The sequence below is a fragment of the Herpailurus yagouaroundi genome, unplaced genomic scaffold (assembly GCF_014898765.1).
Source record: "Herpailurus yagouaroundi ecotype Mexico unplaced genomic scaffold, PumYag 186, whole genome shotgun sequence".
In the NCBI taxonomy this organism is placed as follows: domain Eukaryota; kingdom Metazoa; phylum Chordata; class Mammalia; order Carnivora; family Felidae; genus Herpailurus; species Herpailurus yagouaroundi.
The window spans coordinates 32,510,298-32,537,179 of record NW_024412417.1 but is presented as its reverse complement, the minus strand read 5'-3'; the positions used below and the strand labels follow the sequence as shown (position 1 = coordinate 32,537,179).

The following is a 26,882-nucleotide window of genomic DNA, read 5'->3' as shown; positions in this document are numbered from 1 at the left end:
TTTTTTGAGACACAGAGAGAGGGAGAGAGAGCAGGGGAGGGGCAGAAAGAGAGGGAGAGAGAGATCCCAAGCAGGCTCCGCACTGTCAGCACAGAGCCTGATGGGAGGCTTGAACTCATGAACCGTGAGATCATGACCTGAGCTGAAATCAAGAGTCGGATGCTTAACCGACTGAGCCACCCAGGTGCCCCTACAATTTAACCACTTTTTACTGTCATTAGAATTATCAGCGTGCAAAATGAATATTAATTATCATGCTGTATTCTAATACATGTTTATAAAACCTTTACAGTTTCAATCCCTCCATGTATAAATAGATATAGAGATGGGTTTTCTTACTTATTTGACGTTGGGCAGACAATAATCTCTTTAGGCCTTGGTGTCCTCACATACAGAATGAAATGTAATTCTCAGGTTGCTGAGAGAATCGAACAGGCTAACGGCAGCACATATCAGTAAAGGGAAGCTATCCTAGGTACGATTGTTTCCATTTTATAGAGAAGAAACCTGGAGCTCCTCTGTTTCCATGACTCAAGCAAAATCACACACACTTAGTAAGAAAAAGAACTGACACTCCCATCCCAGTCTTCTGACTCCAGGGCCAATGTCCACTCCTGAAGAACTCATTGCCACGAGAGGAGCTATTTATTTCTACACTAAGTGGCCCACATGGCTGCACTTTTACAGTTTTTCTGCTTCTCTCTTCAGAATCAGGCTTGTCAGTGTCATTCCTTGATGACATTGATGAAAGTCCGTGAATCTTCAGCTCAGCTGCATGGAATTGAATTGAATGACGTTGAACTTTTATGCTTGCCGGCACGCCTAACTGTAGCAGCCTCTCAAGTGCTATGTGTACCCCCACCCTACTGACATGGAAAGTCAGATACAGGCTTCTTAAACTTGAGTGTAAAGCAGAGTAAATGAGTTCGAGGTGAGGACTTAGGCGCTCTGCTAAAGATAAAGTAGGCATGCTCTAGCACCAAACTTTGCAATACCAACACGTGCCAATCTTTGCTTACTTTCCAGTTCGTGGCTGTTTCAGACAGTTGAGACTGCCAAGGAGGTGGTCTAGAATCACATCTGAAGCTCAAAGATGTTAGAAACAGACAAATCAAAGTCCCCATGGCAACCGAGCTCCAAAGAGAACTCGAATCCCAAGGTGACACCGCTGGTGAGCCGGAAAACCGGGATTAGAGCTGAGATATCCTGAGCCGGCTTCTGTGTCCAAACAGAATGTAAACACACAAGGATCTGTTTTCATGCTTGTGGCTTGTAAGAGTAGGCAGCTGGCGTTTCTCTTCTCTGAAGTTCTACGCAATGCCCACCTGACCTGAAAAAAAAACATTTCCAGTCTTTGGATGGGTCCACACTGTAGAGTACTGACCAAAGGCCTGCCTTTAGAGGATGCAGTGTTAGATGGAGCAGCTGCCTGAAGACAGAGGCAGTGATACCACGGCCCCCACATAAGACTGCAAACCCCACTCATTAGGCAAAATCTTCCGGGTTTTTTTCCCAGGCTCAGAGCTCAGAGGTTCATAAAAGAAACAGTTGATTAGCCTTCTCTTAGAAAGTTCCTTTCAGGGTGGAATAATAGTAATACCCACTTACTGAACATTTAAAGTGTTCCAGGCTTGGGCTTTACATGGATTGTCTCAGTTAATTCTCCCAACAACCCTGAGTTGAGTCTATTGGGGTGCCTGGGTGGCTCAGTCGGTTGAGCGTTGGACTTCCCCTCAGGTCATGATCTCAAGGTTTGTCAGTTGAAGCCCAGAGTTGGGCTCTGTGCTGACAGCTCAGAGCCTGGAGCCTGCTTTGGATTCTGTGTCTCCGTCCCTCTCTGCCCCTCCCCTGCTCGTGCTCTGTCTTTCTCTCTCTCTCTCTCAAAAAATAAACATTAAAAAAAAAAGAGGTGAGTCCATCAGACCCCCATTGTTCAGAGAAGGAAACTGACAATTGGTTAAAGTACATTTCCAAGGTCACACAGCTGCTGTGATCATGTCATTACCCATCATGCCACACTGCTGAGTGGCCACACCTACTCCGTGATGTAATTTGAGTTCCTAAGCTGCTAACTGCTCCATGAGTCCCCAGTCTGACCCACATCTGGACACGAGGTTCCCTCTTCAAGGTCCTTCACTGAAGTTGGGACATTGGCGACACTAGTTAGACTGAACACCAATTTTTGTCCCTTTTGTCACTAACCCATCATGTCAGAGATACACAGGTAGGAGCAGGCAGTTCACCTATAAGACCGCACCTCCCAAAAAACATCCTTGAAGATGGACACTTGCTAAAAACAGACGCCAGTGGGCATTTCATATACTTCATTTCTTCCTTAATGTATTTCATTTCTTCTCCCTACCTGAGTGCTTTCCCACGTGTGTCCCTGTCCAGATTTAACAAGTTAACCGAAGTGACTACACATCTGGTTTGCCCAGGGTGGCCCTCGTTTATTCGTGTTATGCCGCTGTAATTACTGCTAGTTTATTATTTCCCCCATTCACTCTCAAAACCACCTCAGGGGGGCCTGGGTGGCTCAGTCAGTTGAGCGTCTCACTCTTGATTTTGGCTCAGGTCATGATCCCAGGGTGTGGGATCAAGCCCTACGTTGGGCTCCATGCTGAGCGTGGAGCCTGCTTGAGATTCTCCTTCTGCCCTCTCCTCCACTCACTCTCTCTCTAAAACAAAACAAGAACCATTTAAATTTGGATGACAAATGATCTGATCCTCCAGAGACAACAAACTCATGTTACAGGCCTTTCTAGTCGCGCAAGTGTTTGGGGGGGGAGTCCTTCATTTTTTTGAGGTCAGTAAATAGAAATGATGCCAATACCTCTCCCCTCTCCTGCCAGGGCTATTCTGGAGTTCAGCGAGAAGGCTCTCTGAACCCTAAACTATCCAGCAAATGCTGTTTGTTATTGTGATTCATCTTTGGGGTTTCCAACCCTGAGCAAGGGATCTTCTCTGCCTCTCTGCCAGTCCCAGAGGAAGTCACAGTGACGACTGTCCTCCACAGCAGGTCACTCATGTCACTAGAGCTCTGCCCAGCTCACTCCCCTTCCCCATGTGTCCTTGGCAATCTTCCTGTTGACCCTGAGGCCATGCAGCGGGAAGCTTGTCCTCTGCTTTGGGCCATTCCCCAGTCAGGGCTCCCGCTATCTTCCTCCAGGACCTGGAGGAGGTGTTCAAGAGCGAACTGAGTGGAAGCTTTGAGAAGACAGCCTTGGCCCTCCTGGACCGCCCCAGCGAGTATGATGCCCGCCAGCTGCAAAAGGCCATGAAGGGTCTGGGCACAGATGAGGCAGTGATCATCGAGGTCCTGTGCACAAGAACCAATAAGGTGAGTGCCAGCCAAGCCCTCAGCCCCAGCCCCTGAAGGAGCATCCAGATGCCCAGCAGAGAGGGTTGCAGCACCAGAAGGAAAACTGCACCTCACATTCCATTGTCCAAGTGTCTGGACAGAAACATGTCTGTTTGGCACGTGCAGGAGAGATCCCTCTTCCAATCTTCCAGCTGTCAGTCTTCGTGTTTCCGCCTCTGGCTTGACAGAATAGATCCTTCCAGAACAGCTGTGTCAACGCAGATTTTGTATTTCTGAAAGGAATGCATAGTTTTATATGCAGGAGGCAAGATTCTGCTTTCCTCCACCCAGCCTGACTTTGCAGGTCTTCGGCACAAATAATGCAATAAATGGGCTAAGCGTGTTTGTGCAGCTGCCTTGTCCATGGCTGTCATCTAGCATAGAGTACAAAAAGGACCATAAAGAGGCAGGGAAGCAGTCGGTGCAGAGGGGATCCCCGTGAACACCTCTCGTGGCTGCCAGCACCTTCCTGGAGGTTTCCATCTACTTCTATCAGCAGACCTCTCCCCCTGTCCCTGGGCACATGCTGCCATTTCAGGAGCTGAAAAGAGCCTTTGTTAAGGCTTTAGTCGAAGCTCCTTCATCTTTGGTTCCAGAAGCCATGAGGGCCAAGGAATTCGTCACGAGTAGAGAGGGTCCACAAATCATTATTTGGAGACCCAACTCTCTGCTGCAACCACTCATCATGTAGAATGGGGGAAGTCCAGCAAGGAAAAAGCCAGAAAGTCCCCAACATCCTTGAGGCCTCCAGGTAGGAAACAGAAGCAGTGTTTGGAGCCAACAGCAAGGAAAAACTTCAACAGATCTCTGATGCTAAAACAATACTTTAAAAGCCTTGCATGTAGATGACCTTGGGTTGGTTCCTTCTGCTCAGTCTGTGGGGTCCAGCACATTTCTCCAAACCCCTGAACCCCTTTCCTCAGCATCCCTGGACTTCTTTTCTTTCCACAAGATAATAAAAACCCTCCATTTCAAGGAGTTTTTGTTCAGGAAGGGTCAGCGAAGGAGGATGGTATCAGTCCGGTCCTGCAGTTATACGGTGTTCCCGGTCGAGGTCCCCCACCTTCCAGAGGCTCCACAGTCCCAGCCAGGAGGCGTCCAATATTAGGGTAGTCGGCAGGCTGCCTTGGCAAGAAGGTTCTGATCATTATTTTTCTAATCTCACTTGACCACATGTGGTTCCCCCTCAGCCTAGTTTCTTTCAAGCCCTGCTCTCAAACAACAAACAAGCTCTTTTTCTCCCCCACAATCAAATCGATCTGACAATAAAAAGAAAAGTAGGGAGAGAGCAGGTCTTGGGTTCAGGCACATCCTGGAAGTGGGTTAGAAGGAGAAGAAAAGAAAGAGCTTCATGGACACAAATGATCAGCTCCCACCAACTCCTACATCCTCCGGCCCCCCAGGCTCCCCCCGTCCCACTGTCCCCACTGCCTTTTCCCTGGCCTGCTGCTAACTCTTAAACAGTTTGCCAGTGAACATCTGGGGAACACCTGCTCCTAGACACTGCTGGCCTAAATGTAAACTGAGGCAGCTCCTGACGGGGCCACTTAGCCTGAGTCATTGAAACACAAAGCACATCTTCCCAGTACACACCCCAGAGAGAAACTTGCAGCCCTGCACGCAGCACATGGATTACTGCATGAAGCCTTGTGTCCAGTAGGGAAAAAATTGGAAGCAACCTGAATGTACATCCATCCGAGGCTCACTAAATAAACCGTGGCTTGCTGTAGGCTGGGACGTTTTGTATCCACCTAAAAAACACTAGGTGACTACGGATAAGCGTAGCTGGATCCCCAAGACACATTACTGAGTGAAAAAATAAGTCCAAGAACAACACATACAGTATTCCACTTTGGAAACACATACACAAAACAATTCTATATGTTTTCAGTAGCACACCTATCTGTATACAAATGCAAGGACAAATGCTTGGGAAGATACCCACTGTGTGACACTAGCCACCTGAGTAGAGATGGGAGCGTGAGACGGAGTGAGGAGGCAGCAAAGACATTAGCTGAGCTGGGGTAGTTTTGCTTTTAACTAAGGAGAATGTATGCATGTGTTTGGTGTGTGGTTTGAGATGTTTGCACCCAGGGGCTTCTTCACACCTCCAGGGACCTGCCCCAGGCCTAGGCCCTGAGCCATAGGATGGCTCTCTTTGGAGGAAGTCACGGAGGCATCCTGTGCCTGGAGACAGGTTCTGGCCATTTCCTTGTGTATCTCTGTGTCTCCTACTGATCAACCCCACCTCGGAGTATTGATTTTTGTTTTATTACCCTTCCTAGGAGATCGTGGCCATTAAAGAAGCCTACCAAAGGTGTAAGTGACCTTTTGTTCTGACTTTGGATAAAGAATGTTCCTTTCGGGGCGCCTGGGTGGCGCAGTCGGTTAAGCGTCCGACCTCAGCCAGGTCACGATATCGCGGTCCGTGAGTTCGAGCCCCGCGTCGGGCTCTGGGCTGATGGCTCGGAGCCTGGAGCCTGCTTTCCGATTCTGTGTCTCCCTCTCTCTCTGCCCCTCCCCCGTTCATGCTCTGTCTCTCTCTGTCCCAAAAATAAATAAACGTTGAAAAAAAAAATTAAAAAAAAAAAAAAAGAATGTTCCTTTCAAAATACTTCTGGGAAATGAAATCATCTGCTTTCTCTCCTCCCTTTTTCTTCTTCGAAAGTGTTTGACAGGAGCCTTGAATCAGATGTCAAAGCTGATACAAGTGGAACCCTAAAGAAAATTCTGGTGTCCCTGCTACAGGTAAGATCAGGCCCACCAAGGGGAATATCTCCTTTGATCAACGCAACTAATTACAGACCTTAATTGCACCTGTAAAATCTCCTTTTTATATTAACATAACATCGTGGGAGTGACAGCTTATATTCACAGGTCTTAGCCGCACTCAAGGGAAGGGGTCATATAAGGGTCGGACCACTCAGGATTCTGCTGGCCACACAGGGCTCAGGTTAGAATTCAGAACCTTCCATGACCAAGTTTCAGGGTTCTTCAGCACTGGGAACCCCCGAGAGGTGAAGTAAGATATTTTGAAAGGATCACTATTAGCTTTCCAATGGAGTCACTCCAGGGAACATCACGAGGTTGCTTTCAGCCTGCTTAGAGGTCAGTGGGGTTTGTGAGCCACCCTGATTTCTAGAGAAAAACTCCAGTGTTGTTTCAGAAGCGACCCTGCTTATCAGTTGTGCCTAAAGATGGCAGCAAAGAGCAACACTGCCACTTTGCCAGGTTCCATCTCCTCCAGACCACCCTTCTGCAATCACCCCCAGCTTTCCAGGACTTTCTCTTTTTGTTTTCTGTGGTCAAGTGGGAACTCAAGTTAATAACAACGTGTCAATTTTTCTAGGCTAATCGTGATGAAGGAGATGAGGTGGACAGAGATCTAGCTGGTCGGGATGCCAAGGATCTGTATGATGTAAGTGCACAGATGCACCAGTCCCTGCCAATTCTTTGTCCTTTTTAAAGTTTCTTAGCACTATTTTCAGCAAATATTCCTCTGTTTCATGCAAATGGGAGTTTCTTGAGAAAGAAGTATGATCTTGAAAATATTTTCAATATATACAGTCTTTGTGAACCTGTAAGAATTGTTCCTTTTCTTGGGGCGCCTGGGTGGCTCAGTCGGTTAAGCGTCCGACTTCGGCTCAGGTCATGATCTCACGGTTTGTGGGTTCGAGCCCCGCATCGGGCTCTGGGCTGACAACTCAGAGCCTGGAGCCTGCTCCGGGTTCTGTCTCCCTCTCTCTCTCTGCCCCTCTCTGGCTCACAGTCTGTCTCTCTCTCTCTCCCTCTCTCTCTCTCAAAAATAAATAAAAATTAAAGAAAAAAAAAAGAATTGTTCCTATTCTTGCATTTCAGAGTTTACTGCTTCAGGTCCATTTTGGAACAAGGAAGGTATAAATATTATAAATAGATGTGTGAAGTAAACTCTCAGGTATAGTGCTTAGTTGATCAATTTGACTTCTATTCAGTGCATATTTTCGAACTGCCTGTAAGCAAGGCCTGGTCATAGAACAGTATATTCAGTCTTTTAAGCAAAAGGCTTTTCCAAAATGTTTGCATTTGTTCTGCAGGCAGGGGAGGACCGCTGGGGCACTGATGAGCTTGCCTTCAATGAAGTCTTGGCCAAGAGGAGCCACAAGCAATTACGGGCCACCTTTCAAGCCTACCAGATTGTAAGTAAACAAGCACCAGGGCAATGGAGTTCACACCAAAACTACTATTTCCAAAAGAAGTCCAGATCAGGGATAAGGAACTGTGGGGGTGTTTTACAACAGCAGCTCTTTTTTTTTTTTTTTTTATTTTATTTTTTTATTTTAACGTTTATTTATTTTTGGGACAGAGAGAGACAGAGCATGAACGGGGGAGGGGCAGAGAGAGAGGGAGACACAGAATCGGAGACAGGCTCCAGGCTCTGAGCCATCAGCCCAGAGCCCGACGCGGGGCTCGAACTCACGGACCGCGAGATCGTGACCTGGCTGAGGTCGGACGCTTAACCGACTGCGCCACCCAGGCGCCCCAACAACAGCAGCTCTTAATCAGAGATGATTTTGCTTCTTCCCCACCTCAAGGAATAATTGGTAATGTCTGGAAACATTTGGGTTGTCACCTTGGGTGTTGGGGAGGCAACGCTAAGAGCACCTAGTAGGTCAAGGCTATTATACATCCTACAATGCACAGGACAGCCCCACAACAAAGGCTTATCCAGCTCCAAATGTAGTGCCAAGGTTGGGAACCCCTGCTTAACAGCAGAGGCTAGGAAAGCAGAGGAGTGTCAAGGTGAAGAGCAAAGCCCTAGAGTCAACATCCAGGTTCAAATCCATGTCCTATCACTGGCAGACTCTCTGTCCTCATTTGTAAAATGGGACAATAATCTTCATCGTCACACCCTCTTGGGCTTCTTTCAAGAGTTAAATAATACAGAGGAGCCCCAATGGCTCAGTCGGTTAAGCGTCTGACTTGCGCTCAGGTCATGATTTCACTGTTCATGATGAGCTCGGGGCCCCGCGTCGGGCTCTGTGCTGACAGCTCGGAGACTGGAGCCTGCTTAGGATTCTGTGTCTCCCCCTCTCTCTCCACCCCTCCCCTACTCATGCTCTGTCTCTCTCTGTCTTTCTCTCAAAAATAAACATTAAAAAAAAGTTAAATAATAAATGTAAAAGGCTCAGAATAGTACCTGGCGTGTGGTAAGCACACAAATGTTCTCTCTTACTATTATTCCAGTTTATAGTTGGGTTAACAGAGTGCCTACCACTCCCAAGACAGATGAGATATACCTCAGAGATACTCCTGAAACGATGTGTATAAATTGCTGTTTACAATTATTTTTTATCTGATGATAATCTTAAGCCAACAAGATGAATTAGTTACTTCAAAGCATTTAGTGGTGAGTCCTTCCTTGAAAATCAATCTTTCATTGCAAGAAGCCTTTTGTGGAGTATCAGATTTTTTTGGTCTCCTATTTTATAATTGTAGAGTGCTTTTAACTATTCAAAGCACTTCTGTGCCCTGTATCTCATTCCAATTTCACAACAATCCTGTAACGGTAATGTCGGCTAAGCAGCCATTGTTACCTACAACTGCTGGACAAGGAAAGTCTGTTATGAGTAAGGCGCCATCTGTAACTTATCAGGACCACACAGCAAGCCGGTAGCAGAAAGTGGATGAGAACAGCAAGATTCCCCAGCCCGAGCTTCTACCTCGGCGGGAGCTGGCCACTCCTCACTCGAAATAGCATTTCCTATGTGTTGCCAGCAGATGAAAAGACAATAAAGCTTGGGAATTTTATCATTACTGTATATAAGCCTGGAGGGCCTTTTGCTTTCAAATCATGCCCAGAGTCATGATCAAAGCCAGCTGACCCTGCGTTCCTCTGGCCTCTGCTCCTGGAACGGGGTAGACTCTAAGCTGGAAGACTTCTCCATGACCTACACCCTCTTCCCACGTGGCTGGGGCCATGGATGGAGTTTCTGGGGATGGCTGCCATTGGTGATCACTGTGGAAACACACATACATGTTAGCATGCGTGTGTGCGTGTGTGCGTGTGTGTGTGTGTGTATACATGAACTGCTAACGACCTACAAGGATATTCTCCAGGCCAATTGTTCTCAAAATTAATCCCCAAATAGCAGCATCAGTATCACTTGCGAACATGTTAAAAATGAGAATTCTCTTATTTAAAGAGAGAGAGAGAGAGAGAGAGAGAGAGAGAGAGAGAGAGAGGCACCTGGGTGGTTCAGTTGGTTAAGAGTCCAACTCTTGATTTCGGCTCAGGTCATGATGTCACGGTTGGTAGGTTCGACCCCCGCATTAGGCTCCATGCTAACAGTGCAGAGTCTGTTTGGGATTCTCTCTTTCAGCCTCTCACTCTGCCCCTCCCCTGCTGTCTCTCCCTCAAAATAAATAAACTTAAAAAAAAAGAGAGAGGGAATGCTCAGCTCCCCACCCTGGACCTACTGAATCAGAGAGTCCTAGAGTGTATGTTTCAACAAGTCTTTCCGCTGATTCTGGTGCCTGTTAAAATCACAAAGGTCTGCTCTAGACCACTAGCTCTATGAGCCAGAGCAAGTCATTAAGGATTCCGGACCTCGGTTTCCCCAACTGTCAAACAGGGATAACGATGGTACTGACTTCATAGGGTTAGTAAAGATTAATGAATTAATAGAAATAAAGTGCTAAAAATAAAGTGCTGGCATGCCATAGGCGTCCAGTAAACACCAGCAACTGTTAGTTGTCTCCTTATGTGAACCAACAAAGCCCAAATGGACAATAAAATAATTTACTGATTTAGTGATTCTTTACATGAAACTAGCTCTAAATACTACCTGTTCCTCTATTCCCAAAACTTCCCCAGAACACCATCTGTTTTGATTCTTATCACTGATTTTTGTGAGTTCACCCTGATCTCATGACCCTAGTTCATAAGTTTTCACAAGGGTCTCTGGCTAAAAGCAATAAACCGCTAGCATGAGATCATGGGAGTCTATTACGTTGCGTAGCTTGCCCTGGCATAGAGATGAATTTTTATTTTTGGCATGAAAACGTTAGGGTTTTGCCCTCTAAGCTTGAGTCTTAACTACTAACGCTCCCAGAAATCCTCACCAAGAAACTGCGTTTGCGGCCCTGCTACACCAGGCAGGAATATCACCATCCCAAAGGTGACCAAACATGAAAGGCTTGTGCAGCTATAAAGCTGAAGGAAGTTCCCTACGCAGGGCTTAGTATGAATTGTAGGTACACATACCCACAGCGCAGGCACACTGTGTCCCCACCACGTCAGTCACCACTTCTCTCCTGTCCTCTATGTGTTCCTGAGCTTGTTCCAGAGCCTCTAGTCCTGTACCTTCCGTGGCCAAACCCAGAGGGCATAGGATTCTGCTATGAGAATGCTGTCACTATGGGTGAATAGGTTTTGAAAGAAAGAAATGTCTCCCCTATTCTTCTAGTAATCTCCCTACGGTCAACGCTACCTGGTAACGAGAGGCCTTTGAGGCTTGTGTGGAATCTACCCCAATGATGTTTTTTGTACTAAGATCAGAAAACCTGGTCTGTCTAAAGAGCCCCCTAAGAATTAAGTGTTCCGGGAACTGAAGTGAAAAGCCTGCCATTTGCAAAGGAGATTCACTTGGGCCAGTCGATTGTTTTCCATTTGTGTTCTCTGGAGCCCCGGGAGGTGCCTTGGTAGCTACCAGGAGGGGAATGTGGGCAGGAGGTTGATAGAGAAGAGGGGGCAATGTGAACAGTGCCCCCTGGAGTTGTGTGGCAAAAAGACTAAGAAAGCAGAAACCTGGCAATGCTGTCCCAGCACTAACAATAGAAACAGAAAGCGGTTTAAAGTGAGGATTATTTTTTTAGTAAATGCAGACCCGTGTGAACAAGATGTCCTCTTGAAATGCAATCTCAGCCTACAGAACAAGAATGCTGTTCATGGGAAAGTGGTACCAGTCCCTTTCGAAACGCCAGCTCCCACATCAAACCCAAGAGAGGCCAGGAGCAACTAAGGAAGGGACAGAACTGAAAGCCCCCAGCCAATCCCCACCGTCTACGTCCCTTACCCACACCAGACCTCTAGGTGTCAAACCACGACAAGGAGACCGAGAAACCTCATTACATCTCGACCTCTCTCCCCCCCCCCCACATCAATTTTGCGTCCATCACAAAGGCTATTTTGTTTACTAGTGTTTTCAGAATAAACTACATACACTCTGGCTGGTGTGTCCTCAAAGGCCCCAACTATTTATGGAACCACCGTTGTGTCATAGCCTCAAAAAATAACTTCTAAGAAAGAAGTTTCTGTATTCTTAATGCTTAACTGCACTTCCCCAAACCCAACAAAGAGTTCTCCTTTCTTTTATTTGCCTGCCCTGAGTTTGGCCCAGGTGGTACTTGCATTAAGCATTGTCACAATACACTCTGAACTTCAGCTTCTGTAAATATTTGGAAAGAAACCCAGCGTGTAATGCTGTGCAGAGTGATATGTGAGCCGGTGGTGAATATAGGATCATTTAGAATCACCCCCAGAGTGAAGGAAAGTGACGTTTTGACATGGTCAGCCCCCTGGCTTCCAGCCCACGCAGCCCCATTCTATCAAAAACGTTGGACCAAGTCCTTGCTGTGAACTTCACAGCCTGTACTACTTATGTCACCCAAACTGTGACTGGCTGAGTCCCCAGTCCCAGGACATGGGAGATGAGAAAAGTGTGGGTAAGATGATTAATAACCACAACCTCCTAGAGAATTGGAAATGAAAAGAATTTTAAGAACATATTGGAAACTAAACTATTATAGAGATGTAAAGAATTATTTTACAATATATATTCATTGTTCTTCCACTCCCAATTTTACAGGTGAGGAAACTGAGGCCAAGGGAATTGTCCTGATCCAAGGAAGGGACCAAATCCATTAGGGGTCAAAAGTCATCAGCCATAAGAGCCCCCACTCAAATGTAAGGCACGGAGCAGGATAGGTTCCTTAAAGTCACATGACCAAATCTGGAAGAGTTTAGTGCTTTTTGTAGACAAGTGACCCCAGGAGTGCCAAAGCCAAGAGCAAGACCTGTGATAATGGCTGGCCTTTGATTGTCCTTCCAGCTCATCAACAAAGACATCGAAGAGGCCATTGAAGCAGAAACGTCGGGAGACGTGCAGAAGGCCTACTTAACTCTTGGTAAAGTAAACCTAGCAGAGTCCCTGACTTAGGGTGGGCTCCCTGGAATCAGGCTCAGAGTCGGAGGTTTGCATGTGGGAAGACTTTAGGGAATAGTTCGGGAACAACACACCTCAGCAGCATTGGGTAAGGGAGAGAGTAAGCATGACGCAGCTGTTAACGGGGGGCGGGGGCTTTGCTGGTCCCCCATGGAGCCCTGGAGCCAGGAGGCAAGGGGGCAAGGTGTTTAAACCACACACCAAGCAACCGGTGGATGCTGGCCGCAACCCCGGAGCATTTGCAATGGTGGGTAAGGCAGGGCCTTGGAGGGCCATTCCTGGGGAGGGACTCAGCTGTGAGCAGCCAGTAGGCCGCAGATGGAATGAGTGCATTGGTCCCAAAGAGGGCCTCTGGGCGATGCATCATGGCATCCACTACAGTCTCATTAAGATCGTGGGTCGACGAGAAGAGCATCTGTCAACAGGCTGCAGCATTGTCTAGTCTCAGGGAGCCATATGTGGTTCAGCCAGGTTTCCAACCTATGAACAAGTTTTTGCATATGCCTGATGGCTCGAGGGTGTTCTTTTCCACTTGATTCCCTTCAACATTTAGAATGAATGAGGTCTCTTGAGAAAGAGTGGGGAGGGAGACCAGATCTTTATTGTGCCAAGCGAGCACACCAGCACCTTCTCTCCAGGTGTTGCCCATAGGCAGGAAAGAGTGGAGAGACGGGCATGGGGCTGTGTCTGGCAGGCTCCTTTCTTCCTTTCTGCAAGCCCCGGAATGAAGCCATTGTCCATTGTCCACACTCTCCTGTGGCGAGGAGTCGAGGGCACCATCTCAAATAGCACAAGAAACGGAAAGACGGGTCCCCGGAAGAGGAAGAATTGAAAAAGTAGTCCTGGAAGTTAAAAAATGTGCTCTATCTGCCAAACTTTTTGTTTTCCTTTTTGTGGGGGCTTTAAAAAATTTTTTTAAACAATGTCAGCAATTGATTTTTTTTAGTCCGTCCTCATTTTGCATTCAAATTAGCAGGGCCTCTACTAATTTGACCTCTACCATGATGTAGAGAGGCCTAAACATCCCTAGTGTCACTCCTGACCCCAACTGGACATACATGGACAACTGTCCTTGGGGCTTAAAAGATGTCTCTTAAGTAAATGGAGAGATCCACTAACAGCCTGACTCAAAGGTTCCAAATTCTTCCTTTCTGTGCTGGCAGTGCAAAGAATCAGGAAAATACCAGAGTTCAGTCAGAAGATTATACCAATGATGATAAACCACTATCAATATTATTAACAGTAGCAAAACCATTCAATTGTTTAACATTTAGTTAGCACCTACCCGGGCTGGGGGTTGCGCTTGGTGAAGGGATCAGAGGTAAATAGGTCCAGTTCTTGCTCTTAGGAAGTTTCAAGTCCATGGTGGAAACAAACAAATCAGCAGATTAGGTTACAGTAAAGATAAAAACAAAAACAACCAGAGTGAGGAGGGTACAGAGGAAGGAAAAGCCACATCCCTGGAGACGGGGAACATAAAATGCAGGACTTAGGTATGCTCCGGTGGTAGGAAACTTCAAAGTGATTAGAAACGACCTTAAGTATAAACCACACAAGCTGTAGAGCATGACTTTACGGTTGTATTTTCGAGACACTTCCCACCCCCACTCATACCTGACTCATAAAGATGCCGGTTTACGGTTAAATTTGAGGCCAAATGACTCCTACCACTTGCATGCTCTGGGGCAGCACTTTTCCAGTGGGCTCCAGGGCCCACCTGCACCAGAATCACCTATAGAGAGGTGTGTGAAAATACAGATTCCTGGGCCCTATCTCAGGCTCCCTATTAGAATCTCCAAGAATGGAGCCCAGAAGCCGCACTTTTACAAGCTCCCCAAGGGATTGTCTTCTCCTCATGATGGCTGGCTATCCTGCCTTCCAGATACCACAGGGTATATGCCCACATTTTCCCTGGCTAGCCCCATCCAGACTCTTGAGGGATTCCTTCGGCAGCTAACAACAGACCTTATTCACCAGGCACAGATTGCATACAATAGAAAAGCTGAGAAATCTCTTCCCAGAACATCAGGAAGAAGGAATGCCAGGGGAGAAGACACCTATGAAGGGTTGGAACACACGGACATTAGGCATTTCAGCATCAACGTGTCCTGCCTGGGAGGGGGGTCTTAAGTGAGTCTCAAGTATGCCACTCCCCAAATTGACAGGCTCCCCCCACCAACCACCACTAATCCAGCAGCTTTTTGGATTGTTCTCAGGATACAGAGGTCAGACACCTGGGGCTGGGCTTTTCTGTTCTCCTGAAACTCTGGTGGCTTCCACATGGCCTATAAAAGAGACAGACCCCCCACCTAGATGCTACTTCCCTAATCCTGTTCCCTTCCAATTCTCAGAAGCATCAATCATATTGGCAATTACATAAAAACAAGAGTTCCCATCCCAGGACATATCAAGGATGCACGTCCCACACTTACGCTCAATGTATTACTTGCTATCAATCACTAACATCAAAAATGTTGAGTGTTCTAGGTAAATGCCAACACCTAAAGAGTAAATGGTTCGTTTCCCCAAAGTGTTTGTCCTGATGGGCCCCCCTAAGCATGGGAGGAGGGGAGAGGAACAATGATTTCTCCCCAGGAGTAGAGAGGCACTGTGCTTCACTAATCTGTGGATGAGATCAAAGCTGGCAGGCAAGGGGAGGACCAGAAAAGAGCAGCTAGCAAGAACACAGGAAGGTGGCCTGTAGACAGCATCAAACATTTCATGAGGCCGCATCCCAGATGGAGAGCTCAGACTGTGGGGCACTTGGAAAAGATTCCAAGATGAAACTCACCGAGCAAACCCAGTGAGGAAAAACAAAGGGTGGGAAAGATGTTTAGCACATCCTGGCGGCAGTCCAGCTGAGTGAGTCTTCGAGATTCTGAAGTTTTATTACAGCAGAGTCCCCAGCCAATCTGTATTTCCCCTCTGAACCCAACGCCAGCATCAGAGATTTCATTCAGATAAGAAAAGTTACTCCTGCTGGTAAGAACCATGAATTTGGCAGGGAAAGCGTTCCTCCTCCCCTGAAGGGTCTTCAGGGACCAGCAGAGGGGTTTTGACTCAGTTCTTGGTTGAAGAGCCCAGGTGCCCTGACCCAGGGGAATCTTCCAGATCCCACTAGAGTGTGAAGTCTGCTCCTTTCAAACACCTGTCTCACAACTGAGTCAGCTCCAAGGACAGCCAGGTGATACGGGGGGGGGGCAGCTCTGTTCCTTCGGAGGGTCTCCATGTTCTTCAACAACATGTAAAAGCCTCACCTTCTCTTGTCCCTCGTCCTGCCCAGTGAGGTGTGCCCGGGACCAGGAGGGCTATTTTGCTGACCGTCTGTACAAGTCCATGAAGGGTGCAGGCACCGATGAGGAGACACTAATTCACATCATCGTGACCAGGGCTGAGGTAAGACACACTCCACTCCCAGCACGTGGGCCACCACTTCTCTTTTGGCCACCGCTGATGTCATCAACAAAGTTTTTCTTAAGGGTTTATTTACAGAAAAAGTGAAACAGAGACAGCCCTCGCCTTCCCAGACTTTGTGGAAGACCTTGTGCCATGCTTCAATCTGTTTCTTTTTATAAAAATACAATAATGATAGTTGCTTCTATTTTTGCCATGTGTGGCTCCAGAGAGCTCGGGGCCTGTGCACGGGGACCTGGGGGAGTGCAGCCCACACTCGGCTCCACTGTAAGGAAGACGGACCAGAGACACTGCAAGGATGGGGACGGACGAGGTCACCCAGCAGCAGAGACAATGAGCAAATGACTGCCTTGCTCCCCAGCCAGGCCTTTAATTAAACACACCACAGAAGCACAGCTTTGCACAAAAGACACATCAGTACAAGACAGTATTTCTCAACCTTTTTAAAAAAATTTTTTCATGTTTATTTACTTTTGAGAGAGAGAGACAAAGCACGAGCAGGGGAGGGGCAGAGAGAGAGAGAGAGAGAGAGAGAGAGAGAGATCCTGAAACAGGCCTCAGGTTCCGAGCTGTCAGCACAGAGCCCGATGCGGGGCTCAAACTCACGAATCGCAACATCACGACCTGAGCGGAAGTCTGACGCTTAACCGACTGAGCCACCCAGGCGTCCCTCAACCTTTTTTAAAATTATTAGTAGTAATCGTCCCACTAAGGAGCCTTTTGGGGCCCAGTTTTTTCCTAATTGCCACTCGCCCAAAACATGAACACCACAGAGGGACTTTGTATCTGTTTATGTTCCGTTTACACATATTCTGTCATATTCTGTATGTATATATTGTGTTCAGTAAACACATCTATAGATTCTGTTCTGTATGTATGTGCGCGCGTGTGCGCGCCTGTGTGTGTGTGTGTGTGTGTGTGCACGCGCGCGTTTTGACATAAAAAGATTAAGGTTCTTTTCACCCTCTAAGAATGCATTTTTGCCCTGTTGGGAGCGATATCGCCCACCTTTGGGAATGCATGACTGTAAGAAAGAGGGAGATGAGCACCCACGGCCTGTGAGCAGCTGTCGAGATTCAGCACCAATGCTCTGGCACACGGGTCACAGAGGGAAGGAGGAGACAAGTGAAGGGGAAATGGCATCTCGACCGCAGTGGGAGAAGCCTTGGAGAATGAAGTGTAACTGAGCACTTGAAAAACCACAGACATCTTCCCTCAAAAAAAAAAAAAAAAAAAATTGTTAAATGAAGGGGGACAGATCCCAACCCAAATCCTGGCCCATGGCTTTGACAAATAATACTTAACATCTGACACCATTTTTAAATATAACTTAGCAACAAGACCGTTCTTTCGTTTTTATTTCTGTTCCAGGAATTTCTCCTCCCCCTCCACTGTTCATAGTTTTCTTCTGGCTTACTGTCTGTTTCTCTTGCTCTCCCTTCCTTCCCTTCCCCATCTCTCCGCCACTCTCCTGAGTTCTCTCCTCCACTGTCTCTCCAGATGTCCACGGTCTCTGTCTCTCTGTCTCTTAGCAAACCATCTCCATCCCCCCATGCTCCTGCCAAAGTCTCAAGAGATTCTGAGGCTCATAGAAGCATGCGCAACACGGAGCAGGGTGGGGGTTCTGAAAGACCCCAGAGGGTTGGAACATTCTGGAGGGCCCACCAGAGCTCTGTCCCATCTTAGTATTGGCCACATGTCCTGGGATAGTTTAGGAGACTAAGCATCTCCTTGGAATGCTTCAGGCCCAGCCAGATATATTGGCCATACCCTCATCTCTCCAAAGCCCCATAATACTAGAACAGAACCCCGGTGTGCCCCATCCCACCCCCACACTGACTGACACCGTCCTGCCCCCTCCCCCAGCCAAGTAGCGGACAAGTCGGGGGACGGGGAGGGGGCACAGGCAACATCCTGCCGGAGTCTCCCTCCTGCTCAGCATCCGCTTGGCACAATCCTTCGTTCCCCTGCCTTCTGCTCTCATCTTCTTTCTTAGTTCATCCCTCCAACTGGGGCAGGAGGAAAAAGAACCAGAAGGCTGAATGACGGGTTGTGGATCTGTCTGGAATGCACGATAGAGTCTAAAGTTTTAAAAATTATAAAAAGAACACAACTCCTGGTTGAAGAGAGCTCTCTGCTTCTTTTACGAGACACACTGTGTTCTCTCTGTGCTTACATCTTTTCTGTTGCCAGTATTGTCTCCCTCACTAGGTTCTAAGAATATCTGGAGTGGAACAGTCTTCTTATTTGTTTTCCTTCTGAGTCCTCTGCCCATTTCCAGCACCCAGGTTTTTCAAGCTTTCAATGAATTAGGTCGAAAATAAGTCCTACAAATTGGTATCGATTTGAATTGTATTGATTGGCATTAATGGCCTTGCTGATCAGGGTACAAGAAGGAAAAAAAAAAAAGCTTCATTTCAAATCTCTGTGTTGATACGTTTCTTAACCCTATACCAAGAGTCAGCAAATTGTGACCTGCAGGTGTGCCTGTTTTTATATAGGCTTGCTACCTAAGAATGATTCGTTTTTTTTTTTTTGTTTTGTTTTGTTTTGTTTTGTTTTTAATTTTTTTTTGTTTTTTCAACGTTTATTTATTTTGGGGACAGAGAGAGACAGAGCATGAACGGGGGAGGGGCAGAGAGAGAGAGGGAGACACAGAATCGGAAGCAGGCTCCAGGCTCTGAGCCATCAGCCCAGAGCCCGACGCGGGGCTCGAACTCCCGGACTGCGAGATCGTGACCTGAGCTGAAGTCGGACGCTTAACCGACTGCGCCACCCAGGCGCCCCGAATGATTCGTTTTTAAATGACTGTAAAAAACTCAAGGGAAAAATATTTTGTAATACATAAAAATCATCTGAAACTCAAGTTTTTGTGTCCATAAATAAATTTATACTGGGATATATATATATACATATATATATATATATGTATATATATATATATTCACCTCTGTAACCGGAGCTGGACTCGGCTTTCCTTTCCCATCCATAAAATAATAGTCATAACAGGGATAGCCCCTACCTCCAAGGGTTGTGTTGAGGCATACAGGAGCAAGTGAGGGTAATGTATTCAGAACAGTGCCCACCTGCATTCATAGTGAACACCCTATAGATGTCCTTGTCCTCACTGCTGTCGTCATTTCTCCTACAGGTGGACCTTCAGGGGATAAAGGCAAAGTTCCAAGAGAAGTATCAGAAGTCTCTGTCTGACATGGTCTGCTCAGACACGTCTGGGGACTTCCAGAAACTGCTGGTGGCCCTCTTGCACTGAAGCAAGCCAGAGCAGTGGAAGGACGGGGAGGAGCCACCTTTGTCAAGAGCCCATTTCAAACCATATGTGCAAATGTGACTCCAGCACAAAAAGTACTGAAGAGTTCTGGCTTATTTTCTTGCCAGCTCGAATACTGTGGCCAGGCCAAGCTGTTTAGGTGAAGGGCAGCAGCCTCAAGACACTTGTGCAGGTCACCCTGAATGCTGGCTTAGCAAGTATCTGAGCTGCCTCTCAGCTTTCCTTTAGCGTGGCAACCTGAATGCTTTCTGAGCACAAATGAAATTCGCAGTTGATGAAAACACTATACTTGTAACAAAACATTCAGAAGAGTATGTATCAAATAGAGGCGGGTAAAGACTGAATGGTTAAGGTACAGGGAAGACAAAATTAACCAATTCATCAGTGTTCCTTCTGTGCGTTCAATCTCAAATGCTCAATGTTAATTAAAGTGGATTATGCCCCCATCAGCTGCTTTTCCAAAGACTGGGTTGATTCGTTTTGGCTCTTGTCCTGGAAGTATATGACTTGTGAAATTCAAACATATGTGGGAAAGGCATATAACAACTTTAATTAATAACCACCAAAGATAACAATCAAGGCTAGCAGTAAGGAAACAATTGAGGTGCCCGTGTGGAATGTAACTAGGGGTAAGATTCATGGCTACCTTGTATAAATGGTTCTTCTTATTTCTCTAGACATTTGACCCACTTGAGCCTTACCTCTGATCTTCAAATACAATTAGGCTGGGCATGGTGCCAACAGGATCAAGGTCAATGGTCTGACTCTCAAATGGATTGGTTCCACACCAATAGAATCTCTGTTCAAGATGTTTGTCTCACAGCCATGAGTTACTAGATGTAGAGGGGTCTGTCAAGAGAACATGGACACTTTGATCCAATAATTACAGTTATCATTCATTGGGCGATTATTTGTGTCTGGCACTGCTCAGTAGCACACTTTCATGTCTAATCCTCTCAACAGCCCTATAAGGTTACTATTACTCCCATGTATCAGTTGAAGAAACTGGAGAGTTCATTCCCAGGCCAGTAATGTAGACCGATGCCTCTGTATTCAACAGAATGCTGTAAGTTAATATAGGCAGGTAAAGCTCTCTTCCCATTAGCAAAAAGACGGTACACACAGGTCTGCCTGAAGGAATTGGGGAATAATTCACAGAGATGTATTAATGCTGGATGTTGAAGAATGTGGAAGAATGTTCTCCAGAGAAACAAAATAAGAAGGGTAAAAGCAGAGGCTCAGAAGCATGAGGGAGCAGGATATGTTCAGGAAGTGGTGAAATCCATTCTCCTGGGCATAGATGCGGTGAAAGGAGGGAGAGGGTTGGGGAGGCAGGCCACGAAGCTGCTGAAAAGTTTGTTTGGATCACATTAGCAATGGTTTTGCCTGCCAAGCGTGGGCCCGGTCCTTTGGGCAATGGGGGGGTCACTGGAGATGTTTAAGGAGTGAGAAACATGATCAGTTTGGGGCCTTAGCCATTGACTGGTGCAATCAACATATAGCAGATAGCCCAAACTCTCAGTATAAAAGTATATATCATGGTGTGCCTTTCTAGTGGCTATAAAATGGGGACTGACACATTAAGAAGTCATGATAACATCTGTGTCCTCCACATGCTGCTTTATCAGTCTAGCAGTCATTGTTGTCATTATGAGCTTTAACACATAAAAAGGTTTTCTAGAGCCAAGCTCAGTGATAGAACATACTCATGTTTACTTATTTGTTGCCAAAGCTGCTTTTAAAAACAGAAACAAGACAACCAGTTCTTGGGTACTGAACTCACGGTAAGGATAGAAAAACAAACCAACAGAGTGAAAGGAGATCTATTAAAAACAGCCACTGTTGGAGATTGTTGAAGGCCATCACTCACACGCAGAGGAGAGGAAGGTATTTCACAGGCGAGGAAACAGGCTGAGCAAGGCTGAGGGGAAATGTCATTTACTTGCTTAAGTTCTTGCACAGGAAATGCCGGAATTCAAACCTGCGTTCTTCTGACTCTAATGCCTGAGCCCTTTGCCACACTAGCTCAGGTCCACAAGTGCTCTCTCCAAAATTTTGCTGAGCAAGGCACTGGGTAGCTCTTTCTGTAGCTGCTGAAAGCTGCTCACTGTTCACAGCAGAAGACCATTTCTGTGTGCTTGGCTGGGGGCTGCCTCAGGAGAAGTCTGAGCTGGTCTGTCCCAGGAATGCCCCACCCCATGGCAGACCAGGAATTTCCTGCTTCTCCTCTCCACACACCCTTGCCCTGCGCAAGTCCCACCTCACCGTTACCCAAGACCCCTGTTCCCAGAGCTGTCAAAAGGCAGGGCTTGCCTGTGGAGGGGGTTCAGGGGAGAAAGAAAGGACAAAGTTAGAAGAGAGAGAGGGTGAGAGCAACATTACCTTGTCACCTTCCCACTGAGTGACACTGTCCCCCACGCCTCACCCTTCTCCTGAGCCACAGCTCCTCCCCAGATATTTGGATAGATGGGGAGGAGTCTGAACACCACCTGTGGAGCTGCATCAGAAGGGAGCAGGTCCCATGGGTTCATGTGGTAACCTGCCATACTTTTCCCCATGAAATTCTGTTCCAGTCCCCATTGGGCTCCATAACACTGCTCACCCAGCCTGAGTCACCCGGACATGGTAACATAGACCTTGGGGGCGCTTGCTTGAGTGAACCACTGCAGAAGCTAATGTTCCTTTGAGGAGCAAAGGAAGTCCCCGACCAACCAACATGGGAGATCCAGCCTCCCAGTTCCTCTCAGGATCTCTGGGAGTCCCAAGTGGTTCTCGTCCTGTAGGCCCACCCCTAACATTTGTGGGTCCCAGCCCATCTCTCTGCTTTTCCCTTTTCTGGGGGAGTGGGAGCTGATTTATAGCATTTGCTTATTTCTGTGGCCACCACGGTCAATTTCAAGCTATTGACATGATGTCACTGAACAGAGTCAGGAGATGAGCGGTAGCACACCAGTATGTACTATCTCCGCCATACAGATACGATAGATGTAAATAACTTCAAGAGCATAGATGATAGTAAAATATAGCAAATAATTAGGAAGTAATAAATTTTGGGTTTTCACTACATTTGTATCAATATAATTTAATTGTAAGTTTGTATACTTAAATTTTTAATAATCACTAGGCTTAATAACTAACTCATAAAACTCCTGAAAAGTTAATAATTAAACCTCATGAACCAATAAGAGCCAAGTCCAGCACTCCACTTGGCATGGGTCTTAACCCCTTTCTTCCAGAGGACTCCCAAGACAATTTGAACCCTGATTCCAGGTACTCACATAAGAAGTGGTTATCCTGAACACTCTTCCCTGCAATGGATTATTACCTACCATACATTCAGGGTCATAATGAATAGTTGTTTATGTTGTCTACTGCACAAGGCTGACTAGCTGAGGAGACGTTTGGGACCTGAAATCCAGTCCTAATTTCCCCATCAGATTTTGCCTGCAGGGCTGAAACTAGAGAGGTAGCTAGCTGCTGCCTAGAGAGGGTACTTCCTGCTAATTTGCACAGAGCTACCATATGGAGTGGTCCTGGAACGGTAAGTAACCCCTTTTACCTAAGAGGGGATATTCAAGAGATCTTCCCTAGACAGAATGCCTTGTTATCAGCTTCTAATTCTAAACACTTTAAGTTCTGCCCCTCTTGGTACCTTATACAGCCATATAATCAATCCTCGCAAATCTATTCTTTTTTTTTAATATTTTTAAACATTTTCTTAATGTTTATTTTTGAGAGAGAGGGAGACAGAGTGTGAGCAGGCGAGGGGCAGAGAGAGAGGGAGACACAGAATCGAAGCAGGCTCCAGGCTCTGAGCTGTCAGCACAGAGCCCGACGCGGGGCTCGAACCCACAAACTGTGAGATCACGACCTGAGTCGGACACCCAACCAACTGAGTCACCCAGGCGCCCCCGTCGCACATCTATTCTTAGGAGAATACTTGAAAGCAAAGATTAAGAGGAAAAAGGAGATGGGAATAATGCTCCAGAAGATGAAACAGAGGTTTTATCACATTCAAGGAGATAGATGGTGAAGAAGCACAAGGAAGCAGAAGAGGGCTACCCAGGCTGCCTTCAGGAAGATGTCAGCGTCATCAGAATTAGATGTGACAGCCCTGGAAGATTCTGCCATCCTCACGTGGAGGGCAATGTGTCCCTGACCTAGGAATGCAGTCTGTCTCCTCCAGCAGCAAGAGACAATGCACAAGTCTCCACTAAGCTGCAAACAAACTATTTCTCAGACATATTATAGCCAATAAAAATGCCTCAGATAAGCCCCGAGAAACTAGATAAGCCAAGAAACAAGGGTGCTGGAAAACCAGAACTCTTCATGCCAACAAGCAAGAGCTACCACATTGAATTCAGAGATATGTGAAGGCTGCCTGTTAGTGTCACTGCAATTTATTGCATGACCAAGGCACAGGATGCAGACTAATATGTTGGGAAACATAGGGTCAGGAGAAAGAAGAGAAGTGGCAACAGGGGTTGGGGCGATTTCTCAAAATAAACTTTTTATTTTATTTTTATTTCTGTACATTTTAGACTTACAGAAAAAGGTGTGAGTATATTACAGAGTTCCCATATACCCCACACCCAGTGTCTCATAGTGCTAACATTAATATGGAACATTTGTCATGACTGATGAACTAACATGGATACATTATAATTGAATGAAGCTTTATTCACATTTCTGTAGTTTTTACCTAATGTCATTTTTCTGTACTAGATTGCCATGAGACTATCACATTGCATTTAGTCTTCATGCCCCTTAAGCTCCTCTAGACTGCGACAGTTCCCCAGACTTCCCTTGTTTTTGTTGAGCTTGACAGTTTAGGGCGAGTACTGGGCAGGCAGAATGTTCCTCAGTTTCGGTTTGTCTGGTTTTTTTTTCTCATGAATAGACTGGGGATTTGGGGAGGAAGATCACAGAGGGAAAGTGCCATTCCTACCACATCATATCAAAGGTACCTGCTATCAACGTGACTTATCACTGTTGACATTGACGTTGACCATCTGGCTCAGGCAGTTTGTCAGGTATCTCCACTGTGCTCATTAAAAGAAAGTCACTGTGATGGCCCACACTTAAGGGGTAGGAAACTATGCTCCACCTCTTTGAGTGAGAAGTATCTACATAAATTATTTGGGATTCTTCTGTTCAGGAGGTTTGTCTGTTCTCTCCCTTTATTTATTTATTCAATAATTTATTTATATCAGTATAGGCTTAGGAATATTTATTTTGTACTTTGGGTACAAATCCAATACTATATTGTTTATTTTGTTACTCAAAATGTTCCAGCTTTTTCTATTGGGAGTTCTTTCAGTTGGTTCCTGTGTCCCTTTGACATACCCCCTCACTTTGCTTTTTTAGTACTTCTTGAACTTTTGGCACTGCTAGGTGCTCCACATTCATCTTGCATATTCCCTTTCCCAGCCCTAGAATCTGCTATTTCTCCAAGGAGCTCTGGTTCTGTTTATGGGAGAATGGTTTTAGAAACCAAGATCTGAGCACTAGGTGTGCTCATTGCTACTGGGGTGTCATTACTTCTAAGCCCGCTCAGTGGACAGAGCTAGGAAATATAAATGTGTATACACACATATCTATATTTGTACCATATATATAGACATATGACATAGATATAGATTTAGACACAGACATAGATCCATCTGTATCTATACTAAATTACATACAAGTTCATACTATGTCAATTTCCATCCATGACCATATAGTTCACACTAAAAAAGGGGATTTTGACACCTTAAGAACAGCACAAGGAGGCAAGATAGTGTGAGGGAAGCTCCTAGAGAAAGGATCCATGGGGAGAATCAAAGCAAACCATACAGTGCCCCTGCATGTGCCGCTGGTTGTATTTCCATTCTGAATGGCCAAGTTTGGCCCAGGTCTGGGAAGAAAGGGTAGACCTTGGCTGAGTGGTCCTCTGACCTCCTCCACTACCAGGCACCCATGGAATTGTCCTTAGGTTTTGAAGAGAATGCTCCGTGACTCTTTTGTGACTAAGTCAGAAATACCGATGTGTTCTGTTCCTAAGGTAACAAACTTTCAATGAATCCAAAATGTGTTCAACCAATACTGATACCATGAAGGGGAAATGGAGAGCAAGACAACCACCTTCAGTGTCAAAATCAAGAAATAGCGGGTTCTTGGGGCGCCTGGGTGGCGCAGTCGGTTGAGCGTCCGACTTCAGCCAGGTCACGATCTCACGGTCCGTGAGTTCGAGCCCCGCGTCAGGCTCTGGGCTGATGGCTCGGAGCCTGGAGCCTGTTTCCGATTCTGTGTCTCCCTCTCTCTCTGCCCCTCCCCCGTTCATGCTCTGTCTCTCTCTGTCCCAAAAATAAATAAACGTTGAAAAAAAAAAAAAGAAATAGCGGGTTCTTATGCCATTCTCTTCCTGTTAATGATTTTTGGTCCCCAATAAGTGTCACTTCAGGATTGCTTAGAACAAGGATGTCTTACGACAAAAAAGGCCTGAGGCATTTTTAGACTCTTAGCTAGAAGACAAAAAGCACTGATTCTGAATCATTCCTCACTGTAATGTGGGCCAGGATAATATGACTCACAAACCAAAATGGACACACGAATTGACTGAACTCTGAACCCAACCCAAGTATTGATTTTTTTTTATTATTATTGAACTGAAAACAAAATCAAAGCTATTGTTTTTGAAATCCTACCGGACCAGTTGAAACTGGAACCAGACTTTGCAAAAGGTTGAGCCAGAAGATAAAAGAAAAGCATAATCACTTCCATAAAAGTATTTCATTCACATGTCTGCACAAAAAAATATGCACTGTATATATATTTCTACCAGTTGCAGCTCTTTTAACTGCATCTCATTTAACCTATTTGCCAGATTAACCAACGTGCCCCATGCTCTCTATGGAATTTATTTTGTGGATGTCCTGGAGACTCTGAAGGCTGGTGGCTGGCACAGGATTGAGTAGGAAGTCCTTTGTCTTATGGTAGATCATGCATTTGGCAAGAGTGCCCTGTATTTGTTCCCAAATTTGTTCATATCTATTGTTCTCACTATGGTAATTACATAATTTAATTAGATAGTAAAAAAAAAAAAAAAGGACTTCTTGTTTCTATAAACATTAAATTGAAAGCTTTGGAAAGACTAAATAAAGGTGTGTTGCGATTAAAATAAAAAGAATCAATGACAACTCTGAAGGTCCATCTTGCAAAAGGTGCACACATCTTTTCCTCCTTCTGAAACACTGATTTGTCTATGATGATCACACAGGCTTTTTTTTAGGTCAAAGACCTCTAAGTCACTGTCATCACCTCCCACATATCCCAATACCTAACCCTCCACACAGTGATTAATAGGAGAAGGAAAGACCAGGGAGAGGCTTCAGGCAGCTCCACTCATAGGCCATGTCACTTTGGAAAACCACTTTGCTCTCCTGAGACCCAGCTTCTTCATCTTTAAATGGGCATGGTGATAGTTCAGAACCTCCCACACTTAAGGACCAAAAGCAAAAAAGCCTTCATACATGAGAACAATACCACCTCCAGGACAAACAGAGAAGCTCTCCCTGCTAACAAGAGATGTTTTTAGAGGTCACTTATTCAGTCATTTTGAGCTTATGAAAAA

At 46.0% G+C, this 26,882-nt stretch overlaps 1 protein-coding gene and 1 long non-coding RNA gene across 3 annotated transcripts in view; one reads left to right on the top strand and one right to left on the bottom strand.

Annotated features, from left to right (window-relative positions):
- Positions 1 to 19,716, top strand: part of ANXA13 (annexin A13) — a 52,247-nt gene extending 32,531 nt beyond the window's left edge. For both annotated transcript variants that reach the window (XM_040494365.1, XM_040494366.1), the window contains 8 exons: positions 3,170 to 3,340; positions 5,647 to 5,680; positions 6,030 to 6,109; positions 6,711 to 6,779; positions 7,435 to 7,536; positions 12,451 to 12,526; positions 15,848 to 15,960; positions 19,130 to 19,716. In XM_040494365.1, the coding sequence (XP_040350299.1) occupies positions 3,170 to 3,340; positions 5,647 to 5,680; positions 6,030 to 6,109; positions 6,711 to 6,779; positions 7,435 to 7,536; positions 12,451 to 12,526; positions 15,848 to 15,960; positions 19,130 to 19,249 (765 nt within the window). In that variant the 3' untranslated portion in view covers positions 19,250 to 19,716. The remainder of the gene's footprint in view (positions 1 to 3,169; positions 3,341 to 5,646; positions 5,681 to 6,029; positions 6,110 to 6,710; positions 6,780 to 7,434; positions 7,537 to 12,450; positions 12,527 to 15,847; positions 15,961 to 19,129) is intronic.
- LOC121042946 (uncharacterized) lies at positions 240 to 21,579 on the bottom strand. Its single transcript, XR_005796554.1, has 2 exons — positions 19,969 to 21,579; positions 240 to 1,330 (listed from the first exon to the last, which is right to left on the bottom strand). It is a non-coding gene; the product is annotated as an uncharacterized LOC121042946 (long non-coding RNA).
- Between the last annotated feature and the right edge of the window lie 5,303 nt (positions 21,580 to 26,882).